Here is a 23,002-nt window from a genome sequence, read left to right on the forward strand (position 1 = left end):
AGGTAACAAAGTGCACAGCATGGCAGCCCTTCTGCCTCCGCAATCTTAGGTAAAAGGCGGCACATCAGGGCCACTCTCCCCCTCACCTCCACCATTTTAGGTAGCAAGGTGGTACAATGTGGCAGCCCCCGCCACCTGCACGTGTTTGGTGTGATAAGGACTGAGGGAGGAAGGCTGGGTCAGTGGGCCCTGTGACACGTTTTATAAATAAAGTCTCAAACATTGTTCTGTGCTGAGGGTGGTTTATCTGGTGTTTGTGAAAATGCTGGCCAAAGGCAGACCCTTGGGCACCTCCATCACCCTTGGGAGACACAGGTAAATGCACGCTCTGTTACTGTTCGTCCCAGACACTGGGGAGTGCTTTTGGAAGGGGAGACTGTTTATTCATGGTTTGAAATGAAAATAGCTTATATTCTATACTTTTTTTTTTTTTTCTTTTTGTATTTGTTAAATCTCGTATATATTCGCCTTGATTGTGCTTCCTACTACTAAACCCCCCGCTTCTCGCGTACAGAAGACACCGCGTTTATTTCAGACGCGTTTCACTCGCAGCTCCCGGTCCCCCTCGGCCCGGAACCGCCGGCAGCCGCCACAGCTCCGCGGCGGGCCGGGACAGCGCGGACACCGCCCGCCGCCGGCCGTGCGGAAGGCGGAAATGATGGCGGCGGCGCGGCGGCGCTAAGCGGCGGTGCCGGTGCCGGTGGCGGAGCGGAGCGGCCCCGGGCCCGACATGGCGGGCGGCGGCGGGGGCCGGCTGGGGCCGGGGCTGGGGCTGCGGCTGTGGCTGTGCTGGCTGCTGGCCGCGCTGGCGGCGCTGGGCGCGCAGGCCAAGGTGGGCGCTGGGTCGGGGTTTGGGGTTTTGTTGGCGGTGATTCGGATTCGTTATCTGGGGGTCCTGAAACGCCGCGTGGGTGGCGCGGTCGGGGTTTTCCTGCTGGCCGTGTGGGGCTGCTCCGAGTTGGTCGCTCGGTGCAGTGGTTTATTAGCAAGATTCTTGCTGGGTGGCTTCTAAATTCGTAAAAAATAAGAGTGTGATTTTTCTTATGAAGAACGTATTGTATTTGCTATCAAAAATGTGTTATTTGACAAATTATTGTTTGTTGCTTCCACGTCAGTAACGTTGGAAGTCAGCTCTTAAACGTGACAGAAATCCCGAGTTAGACAGTTCGAAGATACCCGCAAGCACTTTGTGTTGAACATTTCATGTATTTCGTAAACACAATGCCTTCTGTGCGCTGCCCTGTTGTTGTGCGTGTGGTGGTCTGCTCTCAGCACCTTGTTTTCTCCGCAGAATTCCGAGGACGTCCGATGTAAATGCATCTGCCCTCCTTACAAAGACCATTCGGGCCATATCTACAACAAAAATGTTTCACAGAAAGACTGGTGAGTTGGTAATCAGAAGTTAGAAGGAATCTTAGTGGTTAAAGATGTGTTCTGCTGTGCTTACACGTGATGCCAGGAGAAATTACATTTCTTGCCTAACATATTGAGCCTTTACGTTTAAAAGTATTCCAGACTTCAGCTGTAGCAAGAGACAAGGCTTGAAATCTTTAATTTTTCTCTGTCTTCTATTTCAGGTCGCTTGTTTACATTCTCGTGTGTTTATCGTAGAAGGGAAAAGGGGTGTTTGGATTTGCGTTCAGTGATAAGAAATTCCATCGTGGCGAGGAAGCATGTGCATAGAACTGGGACTCAGAAGCATTTTCTCTTCTTTGATTTCTCTTTCTTTCATTTCTCTCTTGAAACCTGTACTATTATGTGGGGATTGTTTTGGAGATTTGTTCCTCAGAGTCACAAACAAAGAATGCAGTTATATGAGGTGGCCTGAGCCATCTAATAACCTATGCTTCCTGTGACGAAGAGTATTATTGCTTTACTCTGTCACAACAGTGTGCCCTGCTGTAGTGTTTAGGCCAGCTATGGCATTTGCCAGACCTCTTTGAGTTGAGCACTGTTGTGCATGGCCAGGGTTGAGGGGCTGGGGAAGGAAGAGGGATGACAGTCATTTATAACAGCGTATTTTGAAGTTGCATTGATGTCTGACATGCTCAGGAATTCTTGGATCAGCCTATAAATATGTGAGGTACGTTTTGATACGTTGACTCTTCTTCAGAAACATTAAGAATTAATAAACGACTTTTCAGTCTGTTGAGTAGCAGAGGGTTAGAAACTTCGTTATGAAATTGTCATGCCCCTCAGTAGTCCTACTGAAATAGCTACAGGAATAAAGTTAAGGATACAAATGTGTACAGAGCCATGCCTTAACTTATTAAATTACTTACAGAAGAATCGTAAGAAACATTGCTGTAAGTTTCAATCTAAGCTAATGAACACTGAACGTACTGTCTAGTCTAAAGTAATATTTTGTCCTATATGATTACCTTAACAACATTAGGCCTGCGGACAAATTAAGATGCAATAGTGAGACGTACCGAGAGAACTGCATCTGCAGCAGGCATTGCAGAGCAGCACCATTACTGGCTTTCTTGTTTATTACTCCTCTGCAAATGGAAATAGATTTTTTTTTTTCAGTGGGTGTTGTTAGTGTTTGTCTTACTAGCAGAAAAGACCCCGTTTCCCTTTAAATCAAGATTGGCAGTGACTGAAGTTACCTTTGAACTCTTCAGTAATCTTACGGTGACAGATACTGGTGCTTACAGAATCTCAGAAATCTATTTTCTTATCTTAAATCTCATTTTGTTGAGATGATTTCTTAAGAGACCACCTGGTAACGTTTTATGGTTTTGATCTTCTATTTGAGATGCCTTCTCTCTGCTTTTAAAAGGCTTGACTGCTGGTTCATGTGCAATGAGATTGACAAATTTAGTGCTCTACTTGGGCGTCTGCGTCTTGCAAGTGACTTGTTATTATGTGGAACTGCACCATCCTTTAGGCATTTAGATCTGTCACTCATGACACAAGAGCCAGATCAATTTTTAGTGTCCCTGTGAGTTATGCACATTATGATGGCTGCTTACCGCCTGCTTGCCCAGACATAAAATAACAAAATAATTTTTAATGTTGAACCTGGAGCCTGCATCATGATATTCTTATTTAGGTGTTTCATTTCTTCCAGTGGAGTTGTCTGCTCCTCCCACCCCACAGACCCGCAAACAGGGCCTTGTGCTAACATCAGGACGGGCTGAGGGTGCTCTGACACCACTAAAAGCATTCACCATTGTAGCCATGGAACCATTTCAGGCAGTCCAGTCCCGATGAATGATGCACTAGAGAAGTGTAGCAATGTGTTGGCAAGTACATGGTATTGAGTTAAATAACCCACGTTGAAAGAAACGTGTTGGCATTTCATGTACCGGAGGCTAGCTGCCGTGGTAGTCATCAGCATGGTGGGAGGGAAGACACCCTGTCTGCTAGTGGGATCAACTGGAAATCAGCAGAAGCTGCACTTCTGAGTAGCCTCGCCTCCTTGATGCTGTTACTGCGGGTACAGGGGAGAATGTGGTAAGGCAGAGGCAGCTGAGTGGGAACATCCTTTAGGAAAGGATAAGCCTTTTCCACTTGAGACGCTGAACTAGAGAAAAAACTCGCTGATGCTAATATAGGATATATTTACAGTAACAAACTTCCTACTGTACCTAAGCAAAATGCAGGCTTTATTCTACAGCATATTGATGTAAACTTTCAATCTCATGAGATCATAACTTGTATCATATTTTATCATATTTTATCATATTTTGTGGTTTTGCATCCTACGTACTGCACAGAAGAGATCGTAATTCTAATGACAAATAAAAGGAAAAACAAATCCCTCCATTCCTTTCCAGAGATTGTGACGTAACAGTCCTCAGTTTTAGTTATGAGGAGGAAATACAAACCGAACCGAAGTGATGAACTGGTATCTGGCCGTGTGGATTTGCAGCATTTTAATTTAGCTCAGTGCAGTGTTAAATCAGAGGCTGCTGCTGTCATATCAGGCATTTGGTTTCATTACCTGCTTCTGACTCTGCTACACTGAGTTGACAGGGGTGAAAGCGAAACATGCTTTTGTTCCCTAAGTGCTCTGCTGAGAGCCTAGAATATTAACTGAACAACCAACCTGAGTCATCAAAAAGAGCAAAATTTGAAGTTATTGGTGGAAGGAGTTGTCTCATGGCAACTGGATTTTCGTGCTGTGGTATAGAATATTGTCAGTAACATTGTCAACCACACTTTTTGGCATGAGGAATGTCTTACATTTTGTAGTCTTTAAGTCAAAGTAGATTTTCACATCCAGTTCCAGTGCTTAAAACGGAACACTGTTTATTCAGTATCTCACTGCTTAAAGAAACAACTCATCTGACAGTGAATTTTATTTATTGACTGTAAGACCCAGTGTTAAGAAAAAAGAACTTCTCTTCATGAACACCAAGGGGAGGTTAATCTTCTTTTAGACACTGGAAGACCAGAGTAAAGCTCTTTAAGTGTGAAGAAAAAGAGTGCATTATAGTTGGAATTTACTTCAATCTGAGATGGCAGTGTCAAATGATGCATGTGTGCTGGGACTCTAATCCTTGGATTTGTTATGCTGACAGCTTTATTTCCAGTCAAAATATTGTGTTTAGTTAGAAGGATCTTAAAAACTTGTTTAGCAGCTTGTCAATAGCTGAATTTCTTGTTTAAATAAAATAATAGTGGAGTAATGATTAAAAAAAAATCTTGAATATCTATAATTTAGAACAGCTGTGCTTAAGCAAAGGTGAATTCTCAGCCAACATAACGGGTCTGCATGCATCTGAAGATGTGAGAACTGCCTACATAGGGGCAAAGTAAGGTAAAACCATCTCAGAGCTGACTGAGCAGTTCCTGTCTCTCTTCAGTGACTGTCTTCATGTGGTTGAGCCTATGCCTGTCCCTGGACCTGATGTAGAAGCGTATTGCTTACGTTGTGAATGCAAATATGAAGAGAGAAGCTCTGTCACAATTAAGGTAAACGATGTAATTCTGCTGGGATGTGTTAAATCCTTTAATTGATTAGTAAATATATCTATGGTCTTTTAGAGAAACACCCTTTATGAAGGGAGAACTTTTCTAAAGCAGTCTAAGAGTTATTTATTTTTCTTGATAGCTGTTCATGATTTGTTTTGAGCAATAACGATAATATCAAGCTGTAGCAGGAGTAGGCTCACGAACCTTTATCAAAGATCTCCAGTTTTGAAATTAAGCTTTATACCTTGCTGAAATTCTCAGTTTTCTAGGGCATTTTGTCAAGCTTTGGACTTGATGTTTTTGTTACTGTTTTAGAAGGTCTCTTATTATTTAGCTATCTTGCTTGATACAAATTTTCTTTCTATCTTGGCAAGCTAACAAAGAGCAAAATCATCCAAATCAATCATGTTTGCTCTAGCAGGGGATTTCTTTATTCACGTTCTTATTCTGTTAGAACCACTGAGCCTTAGTCTGGGTGAATACATTTTGTAGTGCATCTTCTATTATATTATTTCTTTTTGGTATTCTAGAATTTTGTTGCTTTTTCTCCTTTCTGTTTTTCTTACTGGCCTCTGTGACTGTTTGCAGTCTAACCCGGCAGATTTGTGCTGGAGAACGGAGATCATGCAGGAACCCCTAAATTTGTGACCCTAGTTTAATGCCCCTTAGGAACAGTGGTCTGATTGAGGTGAGATAACACCAAATTATTTTAAGAGTGAAAACGCAGGATTTTAGCAAGGCCTCATTAAGAGAAGCTTTATTTCAAGCTCATTTATCTGTCTGTCCCAAAACTGTAATGCCAATTTAATAAATTGATGGCTCTTCTCTGTTCATGGGTTTTAAGTCGTCTTGTGACACTAGTAAAAGCCAACAGGCTCATCACAAACTTTGTCTGTACTGTTCCTTCGGTCCTTGCAGCCTTTCGAGAGATTGTGGAGGTAATGGCACAACTCTGGCATAAATTGTGTTTGTGTTGTGCAGGTTACAATCATCATATACCTGTCTATTTTGGGCCTGCTTCTTCTGTACATGGTGTACCTCACACTGGTGGAACCTATCCTGAAGAGACGTCTCTTTGGACATTCACAGCTCATACAGAGTGATGAAGACATTGGGGTGAGTTCACCTGACTGCTTGTATGTTTGGGTTAGTGTAAAGATTGGAATGATTAATTGTTACATAACTGTTCTGAACAGCTTTTTTTGCATGGCAGTATAAATTTCTTTCCCTGAAGGGAGAGGATGGTCTTCACAGGAGTCAGGAATCTGTATGATGACTGTGGAAGCCACTATTTCATTTTTCACTGGGCTTAAAAAGTAGTCAAGGGGACTGCTTTTATTATCCTGCCTCTATACACAGATTCTGTCCTAACTGAAGGAACAGAGGAATGGAAGTAAGCTCATACAGGAGGTATGAGTTCTGGTGTGTTGCCGATCAATACAGTCTCTTTAGAGATCAAATTTTATATAAATTGGTTACAAAAGGAAAGTATATGCTGAGGGATTACATCTTCTGTTGCTCTGGTTTGGATTTGCTGATGCTAGAAATTCAAGAAGGAATAATTGGGAAAAAAATTAAAAATAAAAAAAAAACATATATATATATAATATATATATATAATATACAATATATAATATATACATAATATATACAATATATAATAATATATTATTAAAATATATTATATAAAATATAATATATTTATATAATATATAAAATATATTAAATATATATAATATATATATTTATATATAAATATATATATATATTTATATATATATAAATAAATATATATATATATAAAAGGAATATAGTAACTGATGCTGAAACAATTTCTTTGTATTACAACTGAAAAACAGAATGTGGTAATACATTCTCACAGATCAGAGCAGCCTTTCTTGTGAGGAAAAGGAGAGTAGTCCATCCATGGCAAATGAGAGGGCATGGTTTCTTGTCTCTTACTGTCCTTCCCCACCTTCAGCACACTGTTTTTGGCTTCAGATAAAAATGGAACAAAATTTTCTTTAGTACCACTACAGGAAGGGAGTGCAAGAACTTGGGAAACTTTGTGTTGGAAACCGTGAGATGCTTCAGTATGGGGAAGACTGGTGGGAGTAGGTTATTTTTGTCTTGAAGAGGGCATTAGAGTAGTATGAAAATACAGACTATCGCTCTCTAACTGTACGTAGTTCTATGAAGCTGTTGAATCGGCTTGCTTGGGAGAGTTATTGCTGTAAAATGATGTAGGGAAAGTATTCTAAACAGCAGCGGGGTTGGTGGTTAAATGTCAGTGTTGAACCATGTGAAATGCTAAAACAGTGCAGAAGTCTCAGCATCAATGTACTTTTTATACTGAGCCCCTAAGCAGTGCTGTTTCTGCTGGTAAAGTACACATCAGATGTGGCATGGCCTTAGAAAGAATTTCTGAAACCAAACCCAGCCTATGAAACAGGAAGGCTTTCCATCTGCTTAACCTAAGTCCTTCAGCAGACACGAGCACTTCATAGTAAGTACTGTTGAAATAAATGTGAGCTAATCGGAACGATTAGCATTTATTAGTGTCGTACAATAGGATCCTGAAGGATGGTTTTGTCACTCCTTCAAGAGAATAGCCTTTGTTAGCTCTGCCACCTTTATGTACTTTGATTTCACAACAAAAATATGTGATTACCCAAATGTCACCTCATGTTTTTTGAAATAGAGCTTATTCTGACAGAGGTGTAAACTGTTGTTGTTGAGTCCCACTGTGTCTGCACTTCCCCACGTATTACATGGAGATATGCTTTGTATGTGTTGACATCTTAATATTTTCCCAGTCACTTGTAAGAGGCTGTTAGCATTTTTTGGAAAGGAGGGGTTTGAATGACCCCTTTTTCTGCCTGCATCCATACAGAAAACTGGGCAGATTCCTAGTTGAGTTAAATGAACGTGCTGTATGTTATACCTGAAACAAATTATTTCTATTTTATACCTTAGTTAAATTATTTTAATACCTCCAAATCTGGGCTAGAATTCTGACTGAAGGTGGAGGGAGGACATGAAATAAATCCAGTGGCAGAGCTCACGTTAACTGCAGAATGAAATTATCTTAAATTCTCGATCCATCTTAATCAATTTTATGTTTTTCTGTAATGTACCGTGACTCGTAAGTGTGCTTGTGGAGTCACTTGTACTTTTACTGCAGCAATGCCTGGAACAAAAAGCACTGAATCTTCTTGCTTAGTTCATGTTACTCATTTCACATCGTCCCGTCTGTGACAGTGAATGTGAAATAAGTGAAGGTCGTTCATGGCTTAGCCGTTTCCTTGCCTTCCCTCTTGCAAGTTCTTCAAATATTCATCCTTGTCTCGCTCTGGAAATATCATCTGCATCGATTTTGTTGCTCAATTTTGAGCTAATGTGCTTGCTTTTTCTTACTGCCCGTTGGTGGCAGTGGCAACTAGTAAATGTAAGCCACTTTGAGAGACCTCTTTGCTTTTAAATTCTTTTTTCCTCATTTTTTTTTTTAACATAGAAATTGACAGTAGCTAGCCTTTGAGCTGAGATCCTTATCAGACTATCCAGTACCGTCTAGCTTATTGAATGCTCTCCCTTCCTCTGTCTGTTTTATGGTGGAAGTGTGTTGCTATTGTGATGTTTTTTCCCTGTGAATAAAGTGATTTCTAATCTTCAAACTTACCATTCTAGGTATATCCAGCTGCGTAGTCTTTTATGTAAGGTCATAGCTTGGGTCAGGGATCGGCTCTTGCTCTGGTTTAGTGTATTTCCTAGCCCAGAGAGGCCTTTGTGTGGCTTTGGGACCTGTAGATGTTACTTTAATGGATAATCTTTGTACTGCTAAGAATTATCATTGAGCTACTAGGCACAGAATCATGTCACAAATACAGTATCCATTCATGCAAACATCTTCAAAAGCATTCTGGAACAACAACAACAACAAAAATTATATGAGGTTTATATGCACCAAAGGGCAATCGGTTATTTAACATGGGATGTAGTTATTTTTTTCATTAGTCATTGTATACCTGATGCTTTCTGACATAGCTTTAGAACCATGACTTTGTCCAAAACATCTTGACAACCAATAAGTTCAGTTCCAACTCTTACTATTTATAACCTATTTTATTTACTAGGAGAAAATACAGCTTTGCAGGTAGTGTTGGAAAACAGAGAGAGTAAATATTAAACAAGCCCTCAGTTATTGTTGAGCTCTGTCACTTAAACAGCTGTATTTACACTTTGCTTTTGGACAGCTTGGTACAATGGCTTTAGTTTGGTAAACATTGGAGTGTGTTGGCTTTACATAGGATCTTTGTGTGAACATCCTGAACCACCTTACAGTAACAGGCCAAGAAGTGGCAGTGAACCAAAAATTCATGCTTAAAGTGAAGTTAAACGAAGTGCTTTCATGACATTAACAGGAGGTCCCTGGCATCTGGGTCTGTTCTAGATTTCTGTCCTCAACAGCTAATGATGGATGGCTCGACTGTGCAATGAATAAATTTGTGGATGTTACTTTGAATGAGAAGTTGAAGAATAGTTTTTTTAACTACAAAACCTTGCTTTGTCATCATGGCTAACTAGCTGTTTAAAATAGCTTGTTTTACCTTAAAACCCAAAGCAAAAAAAAAACACCAACAAAATAAAACCTTCAGTTTCACGGCTCGTTGGAATTGCTGAGGTCTAACTATTGATTTTTGTCATTCCAGGATCACCAACCTTTTGCAAATGCCCATGATGTGCTGGCTCGTTCTCGGAGCCGTGCCAATGTATTGAACAAAGTGGAATACGCCCAACAGCGCTGGAAGTTGCAGGTCCAAGAGCAACGCAAATCTGTTTTTGACCGTCACGTTGTGCTGAGTTAATTGTCTCTCAGCAGTAACTCCAAGGAAGTACAGCAGACTAATTGAAAGAACTGACTTATGTCTTCCTGATCCTACCACTTCAGAGGAGTTTTCATAAATGGTTGGTTACTGATTTGAAAAAATAAAAATAGTGCTTAAACTTTGAGAGAATGTACTAGAGTGGAAGCAATTAAAAAGATTAGCTAATCAGAAGCTAAAAACCTTTGCATTTTCAAATGGCTCTTGCTGATAAAACTGAAGAGAAAACAAACCGTGAGGTAGCTTTGTCTGCCACTGTGGTACCTTATTCACAGTTGTGACTTTATGGTGATTTTTAACTATATATTTCTCTCTACTACTTATCTACTACGTGATTAAAAAGTACCTGGGAACACACTAACTGCTTACAACTCACTAATCACTTTATGTAAAGACCTTTTGTAAATATAATTGTTTTTTTTTCTGCTGACTAATGCTAGGTACTAGAAATCTAAATCTTGCAGTGTAGTTTCCACATCAGAGAATGAACTCCTGATTGGTTGTATTCATCGTTTGGTTTCTTGCACTCATACTTTCAAGATGCTTGTATGTCAAGTGATGCTTGCAGATTTAAGGCAAAATTTAAATGGACACTGACTCGTTGAGCTGCATACTTGAATTACTGTGATGTAGATAAACTCAAATGCAGTGTACATCAAAACAGTGTTGGCATTTTGTTCTATTTTGCTTTAATAGTTTAATATATTGTTTGTGTATGATATCTCTTTAAAACAATCTTCTCCCTTTCTTTTCATGGGTAAAGTCTCAGGAGATATATGATGAAATATTTATTATAAAAATCTTTATGCGTTTGTCTGGATTGGTGGTGTGAGGCACGTACTTTCTTGAGCACCTGTCATCTTGGGAGTTAGGTGTATTTTTTTATCTGTGATTCTGTACTCATTTCTCTTAAGAGGTATTCAGTTGCTAGATGACTAACTTTCATATATCCCCTTTGGAATGTAACAATTAAAATGGATTTTTGAAAAACAGATGCACATTATCTGTATGTCATCATTTTTCTCCCTCATTACCCTGCATGTAGGTTCCACGTATGAAAACACTTACCTGAAAATGCTTCAGAGTAGAAATATAAAATTGTTCAGTGCTTGGATAAGGGAAGTGGCTCACCAAATTGCTAATTGAAAAAAGTTTTTAATTCCTGGCTCAATTTTAGCTAGGCATGTGTAGTTATGCTATTGTATTGTAACAATTTTCATTTCCAGTGTTGAAGGAAATGGTAACATGGAATACTGTTACGTATTGGCAGGTACAGGTTTGGCTTTCTTGATTGACAGACATGGGGACAGAGTAGCATGAAAAACAGACTGTACTTGTATATGTTACTCAAGGGTAGAAATGTAGCTGCTCTGTAACAACATTTGCATTGACTACAGCTCTTTGGCAGATTCACTAAGGGAATTTCCCAAAATTGCAGGTGTAGTGAAGGTTAAATTTGAGGGTACTAAGCTAACTGTGTTCTCACTTCTAATCTGGAGACAAATCCGTCAAAAATTTCTTCTAAATAAGTATTTGTTTTATGAACTGGAAGTGGAAGCTAAGAAAATGCGTGTTTATGCATTGACATCCTAGCTAAAATGTGTTACTTGTATTAAGTATCAAAATCTTAGTGATGTTAACATGAGGTAATACCCATTTGAAAGAGCTGTAGGCAAAGGTGCTGTGAAACATCTTTGGGCTTCCTGACTCCTGGCTTTTGCCTAGAGAGTAAGAACAAAGGCCAGTGCAGCGCATTGCTCCTCCCTTTTAACCCCCAAGAGGGTATCTGAGCAGTGTCTTTCCCCAGAAAGCATAAAGATGTGGGAATAAGGGCTGATACTTGGGCTTAGTGTTGAGGACTTGAGATAGAAAAGCAGAAGTGTATTTAAAAGTACTTGAAGTAAAGCAGATCTTGTGAGATGACCGTAAAATGTAATATTAGTTTAATCCATACTCTTACTGAAATTTCTGTGCCCATTGTAATGGTAAGTATTTAACTAAATTCTAGCTGGTTGTTCTAATTGGACAGTAATGTGTGGTAGTCCAATAAATGAAAATACTACTTCAGTAAACTGCAACAGTGTGCATATAGAGAGTAAACAAAGCACATTCCTGTCTTTTTCAAGTGATCCTGTTTTGTTCAATACAGATTCAAAATTCCTAGTCCCTAATGCCAAGTCTTGTTGTCATCATAGCTATGGTGTGGGTGGAAAAGACAAACCAGAAACGAGCAGATCTAACTGTAAGCTATTTTGCATGTTGTCAATTGGCTATAAATTGCAGGAGTCATCGACCCAGCGGAACAAGCTTCGTAGTTCAGGTAAGAGACTTGCATATTGCCGTATGTAGCAACAGGTCTTCCCTGAATTTCGGTGTTTCTGTAAAGAACTTCTATCAGCTAGTCAGTAACAGTGCTTCTGTAGCTTTCTAATGAGCGGTGTTTCATATGATCACTTATTACATTAAGATAGAAGAAAACTGGAACGTTAACTTTTTTTTTTTTTTTAATATTCAGGTATTTTCAGGTATTATTCATCAGTCTTAAAATCAGCACATCTTGTTTCCTTGGATTTTACTTTCATCTGAAGATTGGTGAGTCTCTAGTCTAATTGGAAGATGAATTTTGCCCTATCTGCAGACAGTAAGGCAACAGATAACTTTTATATTTAATGCTATCATACAGTACAAGTGTCATTACTAAGCAATAAATGCTGCAAGTTTCTCATCTTGAGGGGCTGTGTTGATTTTGTGTTCTTGCTGTATAGTTGTTTTGCTATAAACATTTTTTTGTGATGTAACGGGCTTTTTCATTCTGACAATGTTTTTAAGTTGCTGCAGTACAAAATTTTAAGAGTAATTCAACTTGTTAGGAAAAAGAAAGATGACTGTCGACTACTTTCGTTTTATAATGAGTGTATATATTCATCTGTGATCTTTCAGCATGTTTATTAATTTAAAATGAATCTGTGCATGCTGTCAGCCTACCTACAGAAATACCTGTTCAAGATGCACGTGACTTTCTGTCTTGTCTAACAGCGTGCTATAATTGAATTCCTAACTCACAGGGTTTCTGTAGTGAGATCCATTTTCATTAGAAAACCAGATGACACTGAATACAGATGCGTTTTGATGGAGTACGTTGTTAGAATAGGTTCATGAGTGAAAATTCCCAATTAAACATGGCAGGTGTGAAATTATTAGAAAACATTAAAATATCTCCGTATCCTTGTGAAGGATGAAGAGAGTCCAAATAATGTTCCAGAACTGCTGTCTGAGCATTGGAAGCTTTGCAAGGTTTTTGTGAGTAGTGGAATCTCAATGTTTCTAGTAACCTAGTTCATGTTCATGTGCTTTTCCTGTTATAGAGAGTGTAATATAACCTAAGTGTTTCAGAAAGCCATATATAGGTGAGGAAGAGGATGGCAAATAAGGAGCATTTTTGGATGGGTTTTGTGTTTGCAAGTACTGCTTGCAGTCAGTGAGGATGGATCATAATAAATCTCTAAACTTACTCTAAAACTTTTATGAAGAGTGGATTTAATACATGACACACAAAATTAAGATTGAGATCCCTCCTTCCCTGATAAGTTTTGTATCTAGTCATGATAGTACAGTGAGTGAGACATCAACTGAATGGAGAAGAAAAATATTTTGTCTTTGAAAGCTTTTTGGTATGGCTGGGGAGTCTGCTACAGGAATTATCAATGGAACTTTTTAAAGGAGGATTGGGTGGAGAGAATGCCTTCAGTGTTGGCCTGGTTTGTCTGTTGTCTGTAAAGATACAAGTTTTGGTGGATTCGAAGCAAGCCACACTTATGTGGGGTTCTTAAAGGTAGATGTTGATTTCTGAAGCTGAGAGGAAAGGAGACTGTTTGCTGTGTCCTTTAGGAAGTTTTAGTGGCCTTTATTCCTTAAATTCTTAAAATTGCTGAGTGATGGTAAGTCCAGGTGAGTAGTTTTTTCTCTTGTTCAGTATGAGTTGTTTAAACTGTTGTGTAATTATGCATTTCCAGGTTAAGTGCAGAACCTGATGGATGGCAAAAGCTACTGTAACGTCATGGACAAGTTGTCCATCTGTGCTGACACTCAGTGCATACAGCTCGCTAGGCCTTTCTGTGCAGACCCATTGGTCACATTTCACGTGTACCCAGAAACACCAAACCAGGTCACTGGCTCTGAAGATTTGTCCTTCTTCCCTTTCATGTCTGAGCATCTCATCACGGAGAACTTCTACAGCGAGCCCTGCGGCTTTCCCTACCAAGTGCCCCATTCCAGTTACAGCAGAAGTGAGTACTCCTATGGGCCAGCGTTCATCAGAAAGAGGAATGAGAGGGAAAGACAGAGGGTTAAATGTGTCAATGAAGGTTATGCTAAACTGAGGCATCACCTGCCTAAGGAATACATAGAGAAACGGCTTAGCAAAGTCGAGACGCTCCGTGCTGCAATAAAATACATCAGCTACCTGCAGTCTGTTCTGTACAGTGACTCTGTGGCGGCAGAAAAGAATGTCATCGAGCCAAGTCAAGCACCTAAAACAATTAACAAATAAAACCAGTGTTTGGAGACTATCTAAACTGTCCCTAACCAAGCAAAAGATACCCTGTCGTGGACCTGATAGCTACTACTATAATTGTTAATAAAATGAACATTCCTGGAGCGTGTAGGAACAGATCGTAATACACATCAGTATCAACCCACAGAAAGGAGTGTTAATGTTGTAGACACTAACAGCACTCAGACTTGAAAAATCTCATCTGAATGGCCTGAGATAATTCATGGAAATTGGAAATCACATCTAAATTGTTACCAATCCAAAAATATGCATGTGAAGTAACAGTATGTACTGTCACAGACTGCATGCTTTAAAATAAAATAAAATCTTTCCACTGATGAGACTGAGATTCCTTTCATTTTCTGTAATGTTACTGGTTTGCTCTCTCAGGCACCTTGAAAGAATTTTGCTCTAATTGCCAGTGTTTCTGTTACAATGCAAGTAGGTCTTTTTAAAGGTTCCCAGGAACGTTGTTAGAAGCCATTAGAAAGGATAACTTACTTTAAAAGAATAACTCAGTCTTTCCCTGTCCTGTGGTCTCTTTCTCTGTATTATTTGGTGGTTTCAACTAATTGGTCCAGAACAGATTTATGTGAAGATGGTGATTATCTTGTAATTAGCAAAGCGTTGTTAACATTTGCTGTACATCAGTCAGTTGTATTGATACTAACAATTCAGCTGGCAGCATGAGAGCAGTTCATCTGTGGGTTCAGCAGAACATAGAGAAAAGGGCTACAGATTTGGTAAGTGCTGTCAGTATCCTTGCCCTTAATTGCAGTCATCTCCTCTGTTCTCATGTTTTAATAGCAGCGAATTGAAAAATGCCTACTAAATGCAATTAATTATGTCTCTGTGGAGCACGGTGGGAAATGCACAAGGTGTTAATGTTTCTTAAGGAGAAAACAAAGGTTAGGGATCACAGTGGAGATGAGCAGGAAGATTTCTGCATCATACTTTGGCATTTTTTGGTATGTGCTTTGCAGGAAATGGGGAGAATTCACAAATTCTTCCCCTTAACTGTGAAAAGGAAAGGTTTTTAAAGTGATTTGATCTCAGTTTGTCTCAATTTCAGCCCTTCCATCCTCATTTCAAACCAGTATATTTGTCATATCCTGTGGTGGTTTCTCTGAATCTGACCTGTAGCTTTGTATGATGTGATACTTTTTGGCCATATAATGGTACACAAAAGGACTGGAGGACACTTTGCCCTTTTATAATCCCTTCTCTGCCCCTGCAGTCTTTCATCGCGGTATCTAGATCAGCAGAACTGCGTTTAGGAGTACGAAGTTGAGCAAGTAAGTGGCAGACAAATGGTTAGCTCTGTAGCTGGGTTGCAGCTGTTTTTAGCTGGTCAGGTCAGCACGTCAGTTCCTGGTGGTAACGGTGCTGGCAACCTTCTTAGCAACTGGAAAACGCTGGCAGCAAATGTTTCTTGCATCGAGCAGGGAAAAGGGCAAGGTTTGTGCATCGGGACTAAATTCAAATTGACACGGTTGTGTTATCAGTAGCTGGTAAGTTTGAAACGCTGCCGGGTTCAAGTTCCTGGAACTGTCCAGGGGATCTCACAGATCACAACACAATTGCCTTTGTCAGAGCCCTGTTTTGTACATAAATTGGGGACCTGGTTCTCCTCAGCAGTGACAGCTCTGAGAAGCGTTACAATGGGCCTTAGCGTAGAAGTGGTATTTGTTTTTCTTTGGAAAATGTTACTGACTCCAGTTGGCTTTGGCTTAGAGTAGGGAAGTTTGTGTAGTCGTGAGTGAAATATGTGAGTATAATGTGTAGATTTGCTTTCATAGAGACACGTTTTGCAGCAGTTAATTGACTTTGTGCGGGTTTTGAAATGATGCATAATAAGAGTTTGCAGAAACTCCCAAAAAGCATTCTGTGTTTGTATCTCTCTCAATAACATTCAAATATTTTTCTAAGTGCCTAACATGAAAGCCTGAACTGTGTTTTATAAGGGAAATTAGCCACTCGAAGTTTACATATCCCTGACTTTCCATTGCAGATTTTACCCTCAGCATGCTGAAAGTTTCTAAGCCAAAAAAAAAAAAAAAAAAAAGCAAAAACGAACCTTGTCTAATAAATCTCAGATTATCAGAGAGAGCAGCACGTCATGTATCTTACTGTGACAGCCTCTGAATAGTTATCACTTGTCAAATCTCAGCATCTCATTCTTTCTCATGGCAAGCCATAATCCTACTGTTATAAAACATGACAGGACAGCTGAAAGATCAAAATATTTCCTCTTCATACATCACTATAAATAAAACAAGTAACAGGCAACTGTATTCTAGCATTACATTCAAAAGCTGTCATGTCTGCTTGACTACGTGAGCTTCAGCTGCAGGTTCTGTTTTAGCTTGTGCAGCAGGGAAGGGCTGGCTGCCTCTGTGCACAAGGAAGCTTTAAAGGAGGGTGTAGGTGTAAGCAAACAGCCAAATGACAGAGGGGAACAAAAGCTGGAGGTGGGTGAGGGCATTGTTTTCCTTGCGATTTTCACAGCGTTTCTAGTTCCCCTGGATGTTTGTGCCCCTTTTATTGGGTAGGGATTTGTTGAGTGACTAAATGTCACGGAGATCAGTAATAAGGGTTCATCTGATCAAGTACCAGACCAGATATTTGAATTCATTCCTTTTTTTTTTTTTTTTTTTTTTGGTGGTAATAATTCATAAGAGTTACTGAGTACTTAGCGCACGCCAGTAAGTGTTTGCTTGGGGTTGGAAAATGCAAATATATTGTCTCTTCTCGGCTACCAACAGATCATGATTTAGTCTTGCAGGTAGCTGCTTTTCCACCAGTGGCTCATCCAGAAGGGTTCCAGCCCATGGATCACAGATATTGCAGTGGGATGCCAGCTCTGGACAAATTCCCGTGCTTCAGTGTCATCCCTCCTGTCAGCCCCTGCTGTAGGAGCTCTTTTGCAGCACATCCTACCTGGGTCACCAAGCCCCCTGCCCCCCAGAGGTAAAATTACGTTCTTGTTTCAGTCTATGGTTTGTTCTTTTGTTGTGATCTTTAAGCACGTTGGAATGTGTCAGGTTAATAAATCAGCAACTTCAACGTCATTTGTGTTTTCCCCTCCCTTGTGCTGGCAGTCTCTAGATGGTATTAACTGAAATGATTTGCTACTCTGGGAGATTTTGGAAAGCAAAGCCTGGAGTAAAACTGCTATCAAAGAAACAGACTTTTATTTGGGTAAATAAAAGCATTTTGCACTAGCAGTCATCTTCTGTGAAATGGATCCAATGCTTTGTGACAGGGAATTATTTTTCCTGCTTTGAACTTCAATCTGACATCAACCAGCAGAATTACTTTTCTGCTTTTTCTGTTGTTTCTTGAACGCCCCAGGACAAACCATCAGCTACAGTGCTGTTGAGTACATCTGAACTGTGTTCTACACTGGAGATGTATCCTTTCTCTTGCCTGATCTTAAGAGTTGTATTGACTTGCTGTGCAAACAGCAAAGCTGCTAGTGGAGGTTATTCTGGCATAGGATTCCAGCGTATTTCTAGATCCCAAATCAAAGAGAATTGGGTAGGTCAAGCACTTTTTTTTTTTTTTTTTTCCAAGAGTGAGGGTTTTTCCCAGCACAGGCAAGTTTTCTGTTTCCTTCCACACTATTGGACCTGTGGGAGTGTTATAAAATGAGGTGCAGTGATCCCGTTCTTACAAGATTTCTTTTTCCTGACCTACAGTAGCTGTTTTCTCTTACTGCTGGCCCATTTTTCTTTTATTCAAGGTGCCAGTGGATTAACCACTGCCTCCCATCCCCTGGCCCGGTGTGGAGGACGCTGAGCGTATCAGGGAGATCAGGGGGCTTAGACAGGAACGTCCCTGTTCTGGTGAGAAGGGAACGTGATGGATTTTATTATCGTGGTACAGTGAAAGAGGAGATAGAGGTGAGTGACAGCTGCGGTGCTGCAGCCATGTGGGTATGTGTAATTGGGTGTGTGTTGTCAGAGTCAAATCTGTTCACCTGCAGGAAGCAGCTGGGTCATCTGCTGACGAGTTGGGTGAAGTCAGTGTGACTGCAGCACGCCCCTCTGTGTGTGGCAGGGACCAATCTTTGCACACCACCTGAGTTTTGGGTAGCCATTTCATTCCATCTCAGCCGCTGCGTGAATTAGAGAGCAAATCACAAGATCGGCTTATGCTCATGATTATGCTGATTCCTAAAGCTCCTAATATGCACGATTCCAGGCCGTCCTCATCTGCTGCTTTCGTGGTATGCTGGCTGAGCATTTTGCATGCATTATTGCCTCAGACATCAGTAATATTGATGGTGATCAGATCCTCGTGCTACTCAGCATCCTTTACCAAGCCTGTTTCTAAAAGTGATCAGACTTGGGCTAGGGATCACCATCTTGTACAGAAGATGGGTGCCCACCCACTTTTGTACACAGACAAGCAGCTGCTTGCACCAGGGAGGCTGCTGTGTGTCTAAAAGAGGTCCCAGAGATGTTGCTTTTTCAGACCTCGTAAAGATCTCATGTGCCTTCACCAGGTGAGTTGTGCTCCCTGCAGGGAGCTCATCGTGTTGCTGTAATGCCAAGGGTACTGTAGGGGTTGGATGTGGTGCTGTTCCCCTTCCTACCTGCTGAGCTCAGTTAAAAGATCTTTGCCTTTAAACCCAAGGTTTATTCCAAACAGTGTTTTCTTTCTGGGAAGGTTGTTTTTTTTATCTCTTTAGGAGCTAACTTGCAAGCACCCCAGCCCCCTCGCATCGTGGTGGTGGCTGCCTCGCCGTGCACCCTGCAGGAGCAGGCCTCCCTCTCTGCTGGCGCTGGGCAGTGAGCCAGATGGGGATGCTGGCAGTGTTGTTGTGCACAACGTACCGGCCACTGTTGTGTATAGACACAGAACCATCAACAGCGCAGGAGAAGTGTTGGTGTGTTATGTACACACTTGCAGCGTGAGCCAGCTACGGACCAGTGGCACGGTGTCTTTTCAGAAATGCTGGTGAAAGCATTTCAAACGTAACAGAGAAATGTCTGTTCTTTCTCAAGAACAAGGAAGTGCCTCGTTTCGTTGTTGATGGGAAGTGTCTTGACCGGCCTCAGCTGACAAGAAAATCAAAATTTCCAACAACTTCCCAAAGAAGCAGTGAGTTAATGTACATAACGAGGAAGGACTTGGGCGTGCATGAGGAACAGGTCTGAGCAGCTTCACTGGCCCCGGTGTGTGCAGAGTGTGGTTTGTGAAATCCAGTTGTGTTCTGCCTCTATAGGGTTTTTGGCAGGGATGGGATACAGGTCCTAGCTGCAGTGAATCTGTACATGTGCTTCCCTCAGCCTGCTTTCTAGTGAGCCTCCTGGCCCTTTCTGTGTCTGTCTAAATTCAGAATTAAAACCGTGCCCAAGTTCAGGCTTGCTTGGTGCTCCGACCTAGCCACAGGAAGGCTGCTGACGCAGGTTGTGTGACCTGACGCACCTCAGTGTGTGTTTCAGAGGAACTGTTTTGTTCCTGCTAACAGAATGAAAGAGGAGTGTTCCTGGTAGAGTTTGCTGAGCCATTTCGGTCACAAGGAAGGCATCCAGTCTGCCTGCAAAAAACAGTGAAGGATGACATCCTGGAGTACACAAATGGTATGAAGCACTCCTTACTCCCTGGAGACAAAGTGCTGGCGCCTTGGGAACCAGATATGGGGAGGTATGGCCCAGGAACTGTCCTCACGGGCATTGAGACAAGGGACCCCGTACGAGGTAAGAAAGATTCTGCCCTTATCTTGCTTGCTGCTTGGGAACACAGGCGAGACTGTTGGGATAAACTCTGTTGTGGTGGTACTGACAGAGAACTGAGGGCACGCTGTAGTTTAGCACTGGTTTTGGCTTCCAGGAGGTGATGGAGCTGCTGGGATCTGTATGTAACCTCGCCGGTCTGACCCTAAGGAGGTTGTGACCCATAAAAATGTCACCTTCCGTATCCACTGATGGGTTATTTCCTGTATGCTCAGACAAGGCTGTGTCTGTTGTGTGAAGGACAATGGCATTTTCCTGAGAGATCTAAATGTGGTAACTCTCAGGAAGCATCCATCTGTGCTAGAGTGCTCATGCCTGTGCTGAATGGTACATCCTGAGGGTGATCTTACCACCCAAGCATGGCATTTCAACAGCTCGGTCATTCTCCCATGCCTGACAGGCTCTGCTGACTTCTCAAAATCCTGGTAAAATGTCCTCAGTGTGTTACTGCTATCTTTGGCAGCAACAACAAAGGTAACTCAGCCAACATTTAAGTGCTCATTTGATGGAAAACTGGAAGGAAAGATGCAGTCAGGCCCCTTGCCATGCTGACGGTGCCCCCAGCTGCCCACTCTACATGCCACAAAGTTATGATGAGTTGTCACAGTAAGGGGCGATAGCTGGTCCTGCCACTGGCATGAGGAGAAAGCATGCATAAAGCTGCAAAGCCTGAGCTGTGTGTGTGCACCCTAGGCAGAACAGCTGCTTACGGCTGCTTGCCTTTTCTCTCAACAGCCTCAGAAGATGAAGAAATTACGGTCCAGTTCTGGAATGACAAGACAGTGAAACTCCCTCTAGGTGTAGCTCTGTGGATCCCTCCTAGCCTGTGTGGGAGAATCGTGGAGATGATCCACATGCCCTTCACCAGCAGGTTAAGGCCCAGAGCAAGTCCTGACACTAGTTCTTGTGTTTTTTCCTGCAGTCCTAAAACGGCCCTGATTTCTGTTTGTGCTGTACATGGTTTTGCTAAGCACAGCTTGCTCTGCCCACCCTGCTGGCCACTTTTCCCCTATCATTGTGGTTGTACGTGCTGTTCATCAGCCTGTGTCAGGTGCATCTGCTGCTGCCGTCCCTGTTCTGATGCCTGGTGGCCTCTTCCACCCAGGTCCCTGGTCTTTCAGAGAAAACCTGACGAGGTGGAGCCCAGCAGCAAATCCTTTCCACGTGGTTTAGAACTGGAAGGTGTGAAACAAGGAGAATCAGCAGCTGTGGCAGCTTCTTCCCCTTCTGATTCAGAGCGTGATCTGGAGTCATTCCCTGCTAAGAGTGATGTTGTGAACAGTGTTGTTAACACAGACTCCAGCCATCATCAGAAGCCCAGGTTAGAAGAAGCTGCAGGACCCAAGTGGAAGTACTGGAAAAGGAGCCAATGCAAGTCCCAACCCAGCAATGCAGGTACTTTTTAACACCCTTAAAGGGAAGAAGCAGCAGGAGGGAAATAACCAGTGTGCTCTGTGCCCCCTTCGTATGGGCAGTCACTTAGCCTGTGGTTGATAATAAGGATCATACGTTTTGCATATCAGCCTCTGATCCAAAATTCCCTCCTTTGCAACGTTTCTTCTCCCTCCTCTTGCACGTTAGCTCTTCTTTTGGTAACTTGTCTAATGGAAAACTACCAGAACACTGAATCTCATGTGGAAGCACAGATACCTCTCGTTGAGTTTCTTCCCCAGCATTTTCCTATGACTTTTTTTGATGCTAATATGTTCCTTAACCTGCACAGCTAATCTGTGCAGAATAATCACCTGAAAGAATTCTTTCAGGTTTAGTAAAGTATGTTTCCCTCTCTTCTTGAATGAATGTTCAGAGCTTTAGTTCTGGTTTCACTGTTCATGAGGCTAAGATACAATATTACTCCCCCCAGCTGCAGCAGCACATGTACAAAGGGCAAGCTGGAATCCAAAGCCATCTCTGTTGTGGACATGTTCCGTGTTGCCCCAGCTGATGGGAGTGTCCCTGAAAATGGACAGTTCTGACCTTCAGTGTGAAAGCACAAGAAAAGATAGCTTGTGTACAATAACTCCTGGATTCAATCCGGAAGAGTGCTGGGCTCTTCTAGTCAAATTCTGTTACTCATGATCTCTGTCTCAGAAAGATAAAAATCAGTATTTTAAACAGTCTTCGCAAGTAACTTCCTCACAAGCAGGCAGTTTAAACGGCCAGTTACTACTGTAAAGGTAGTGGATACAGAATGAGCAAACTGTATCACAACTAAGACAAAGGGACAAAGGACCAACAGTCTTTTTTTTTTAGGCTTGGTTTCTTTCTACAGTGGTCCCCTCCTGCTTTAGAAAAACTTAGAAAAAAAATCAGTTAGAACATGAATAACAAACAAAGCAGGCAGAGAAGAGGAATAAAAAAGCTTTCAGGAAGAAGGCGAAGGTGAAGAAACGGCAGGATGAACAGAAACACTGCTCTGCACATGAGCACCATTGGTACAAATAATCAGAAATAAAATGTACTCAAAAAAAATAAAAAAAAATACTTATGTACTTAATAAAAATACTTAAGGACTTAAAAATGTACTTAAATAAAATGCTACTGTAATTTAAACATAATAAAGTGGCATGATTAGGAGGAGATCAATCTGTTAATGACATGTCTTAGTGAGCAGAGAATACACTGGGATGTACTTTGTTTTCTCAATGTTTTATGCAGTAATTTTTAGTGGAAGCCTACTACTTAACTGCATTTTTCATATTTTATTATTTAAACAATCATAATATACACACATTATACACTTTTGTAATTAATTTCCTAGGAATTTGGAATTTTAATGCCAGTAGAGAACTCCAGACAGACATGCTCTGTGGTAGTCAGATGTCATATTTGTGCAGTAGTGACATGCTTTGCCCTTTGGTAAAACCAGAAAGAAACCAGAGTGGCTTCATTCTAGC

At 41.3% G+C, this 23,002-nt stretch overlaps 4 protein-coding genes across 4 annotated transcripts in view; all 4 read left to right on the forward strand.

Moving 5' to 3' along the window:
* Positions 1-682, forward strand: part of NRIP3 (nuclear receptor interacting protein 3) — a gene marked incomplete at both ends in the record, with an annotated part of 27,514 nt that extends 26,832 nt beyond the window's left edge. The window contains one exon of the mRNA XM_084287237.1: positions 553-682. Within this exon, the coding sequence (XP_084143363.1) occupies positions 553-682 (130 nt within the window). The remainder of the gene's footprint in view (positions 1-552) is intronic.
* TMEM9B (TMEM9 domain family member B) lies at positions 647-10,803 on the forward strand. The gene is made up of 5 exons (XM_084288229.1): positions 647-832; positions 1,292-1,383; positions 4,818-4,926; positions 5,908-6,042; positions 9,636-10,803. Exons 1-5 carry the CDS (start codon positions 731-733, stop codon positions 9,789-9,791), a joined length of 594 nt encoding a protein of 197 aa, XP_084144355.1. The 5' UTR covers positions 647-730; the 3' UTR covers positions 9,792-10,803.
* A 3,033-nt stretch (positions 10,804-13,836) lies between these two features.
* On the forward strand, positions 13,837-14,457 carry ASCL3 (achaete-scute family bHLH transcription factor 3). The gene has a single exon (XM_084288394.1). The coding sequence runs from the start codon at positions 13,840-13,842 to the stop codon at positions 14,356-14,358; it is 519 nt and encodes a 172-aa protein (XP_084144520.1). The 5' UTR covers positions 13,837-13,839; the 3' UTR covers positions 14,359-14,457.
* A 590-nt stretch (positions 14,458-15,047) lies between these two features.
* Positions 15,048-22,081, forward strand: LOC311209726 (uncharacterized protein C11orf16 homolog; the record flags this gene model as incomplete). Its single annotated transcript, XM_084287238.1, has 7 exons — positions 15,048-15,104; positions 17,147-17,331; positions 18,107-18,266; positions 19,841-20,069; positions 20,841-20,976; positions 21,211-21,456; positions 21,970-22,081. 7 exons carry the CDS (start codon positions 15,048-15,050, stop codon positions 22,079-22,081), a joined length of 1,125 nt encoding a protein of 374 aa, XP_084143364.1.
* Between the last annotated feature and the right edge of the window lie 921 nt (positions 22,082-23,002).

The sequence above is a fragment of the Netta rufina genome, assembly GCF_964035555.1.
Source record: "Netta rufina genome assembly, chromosome: 5".
NCBI classification, from domain to species: Eukaryota; Metazoa; Chordata; class Aves; order Anseriformes; family Anatidae; genus Netta; species Netta rufina.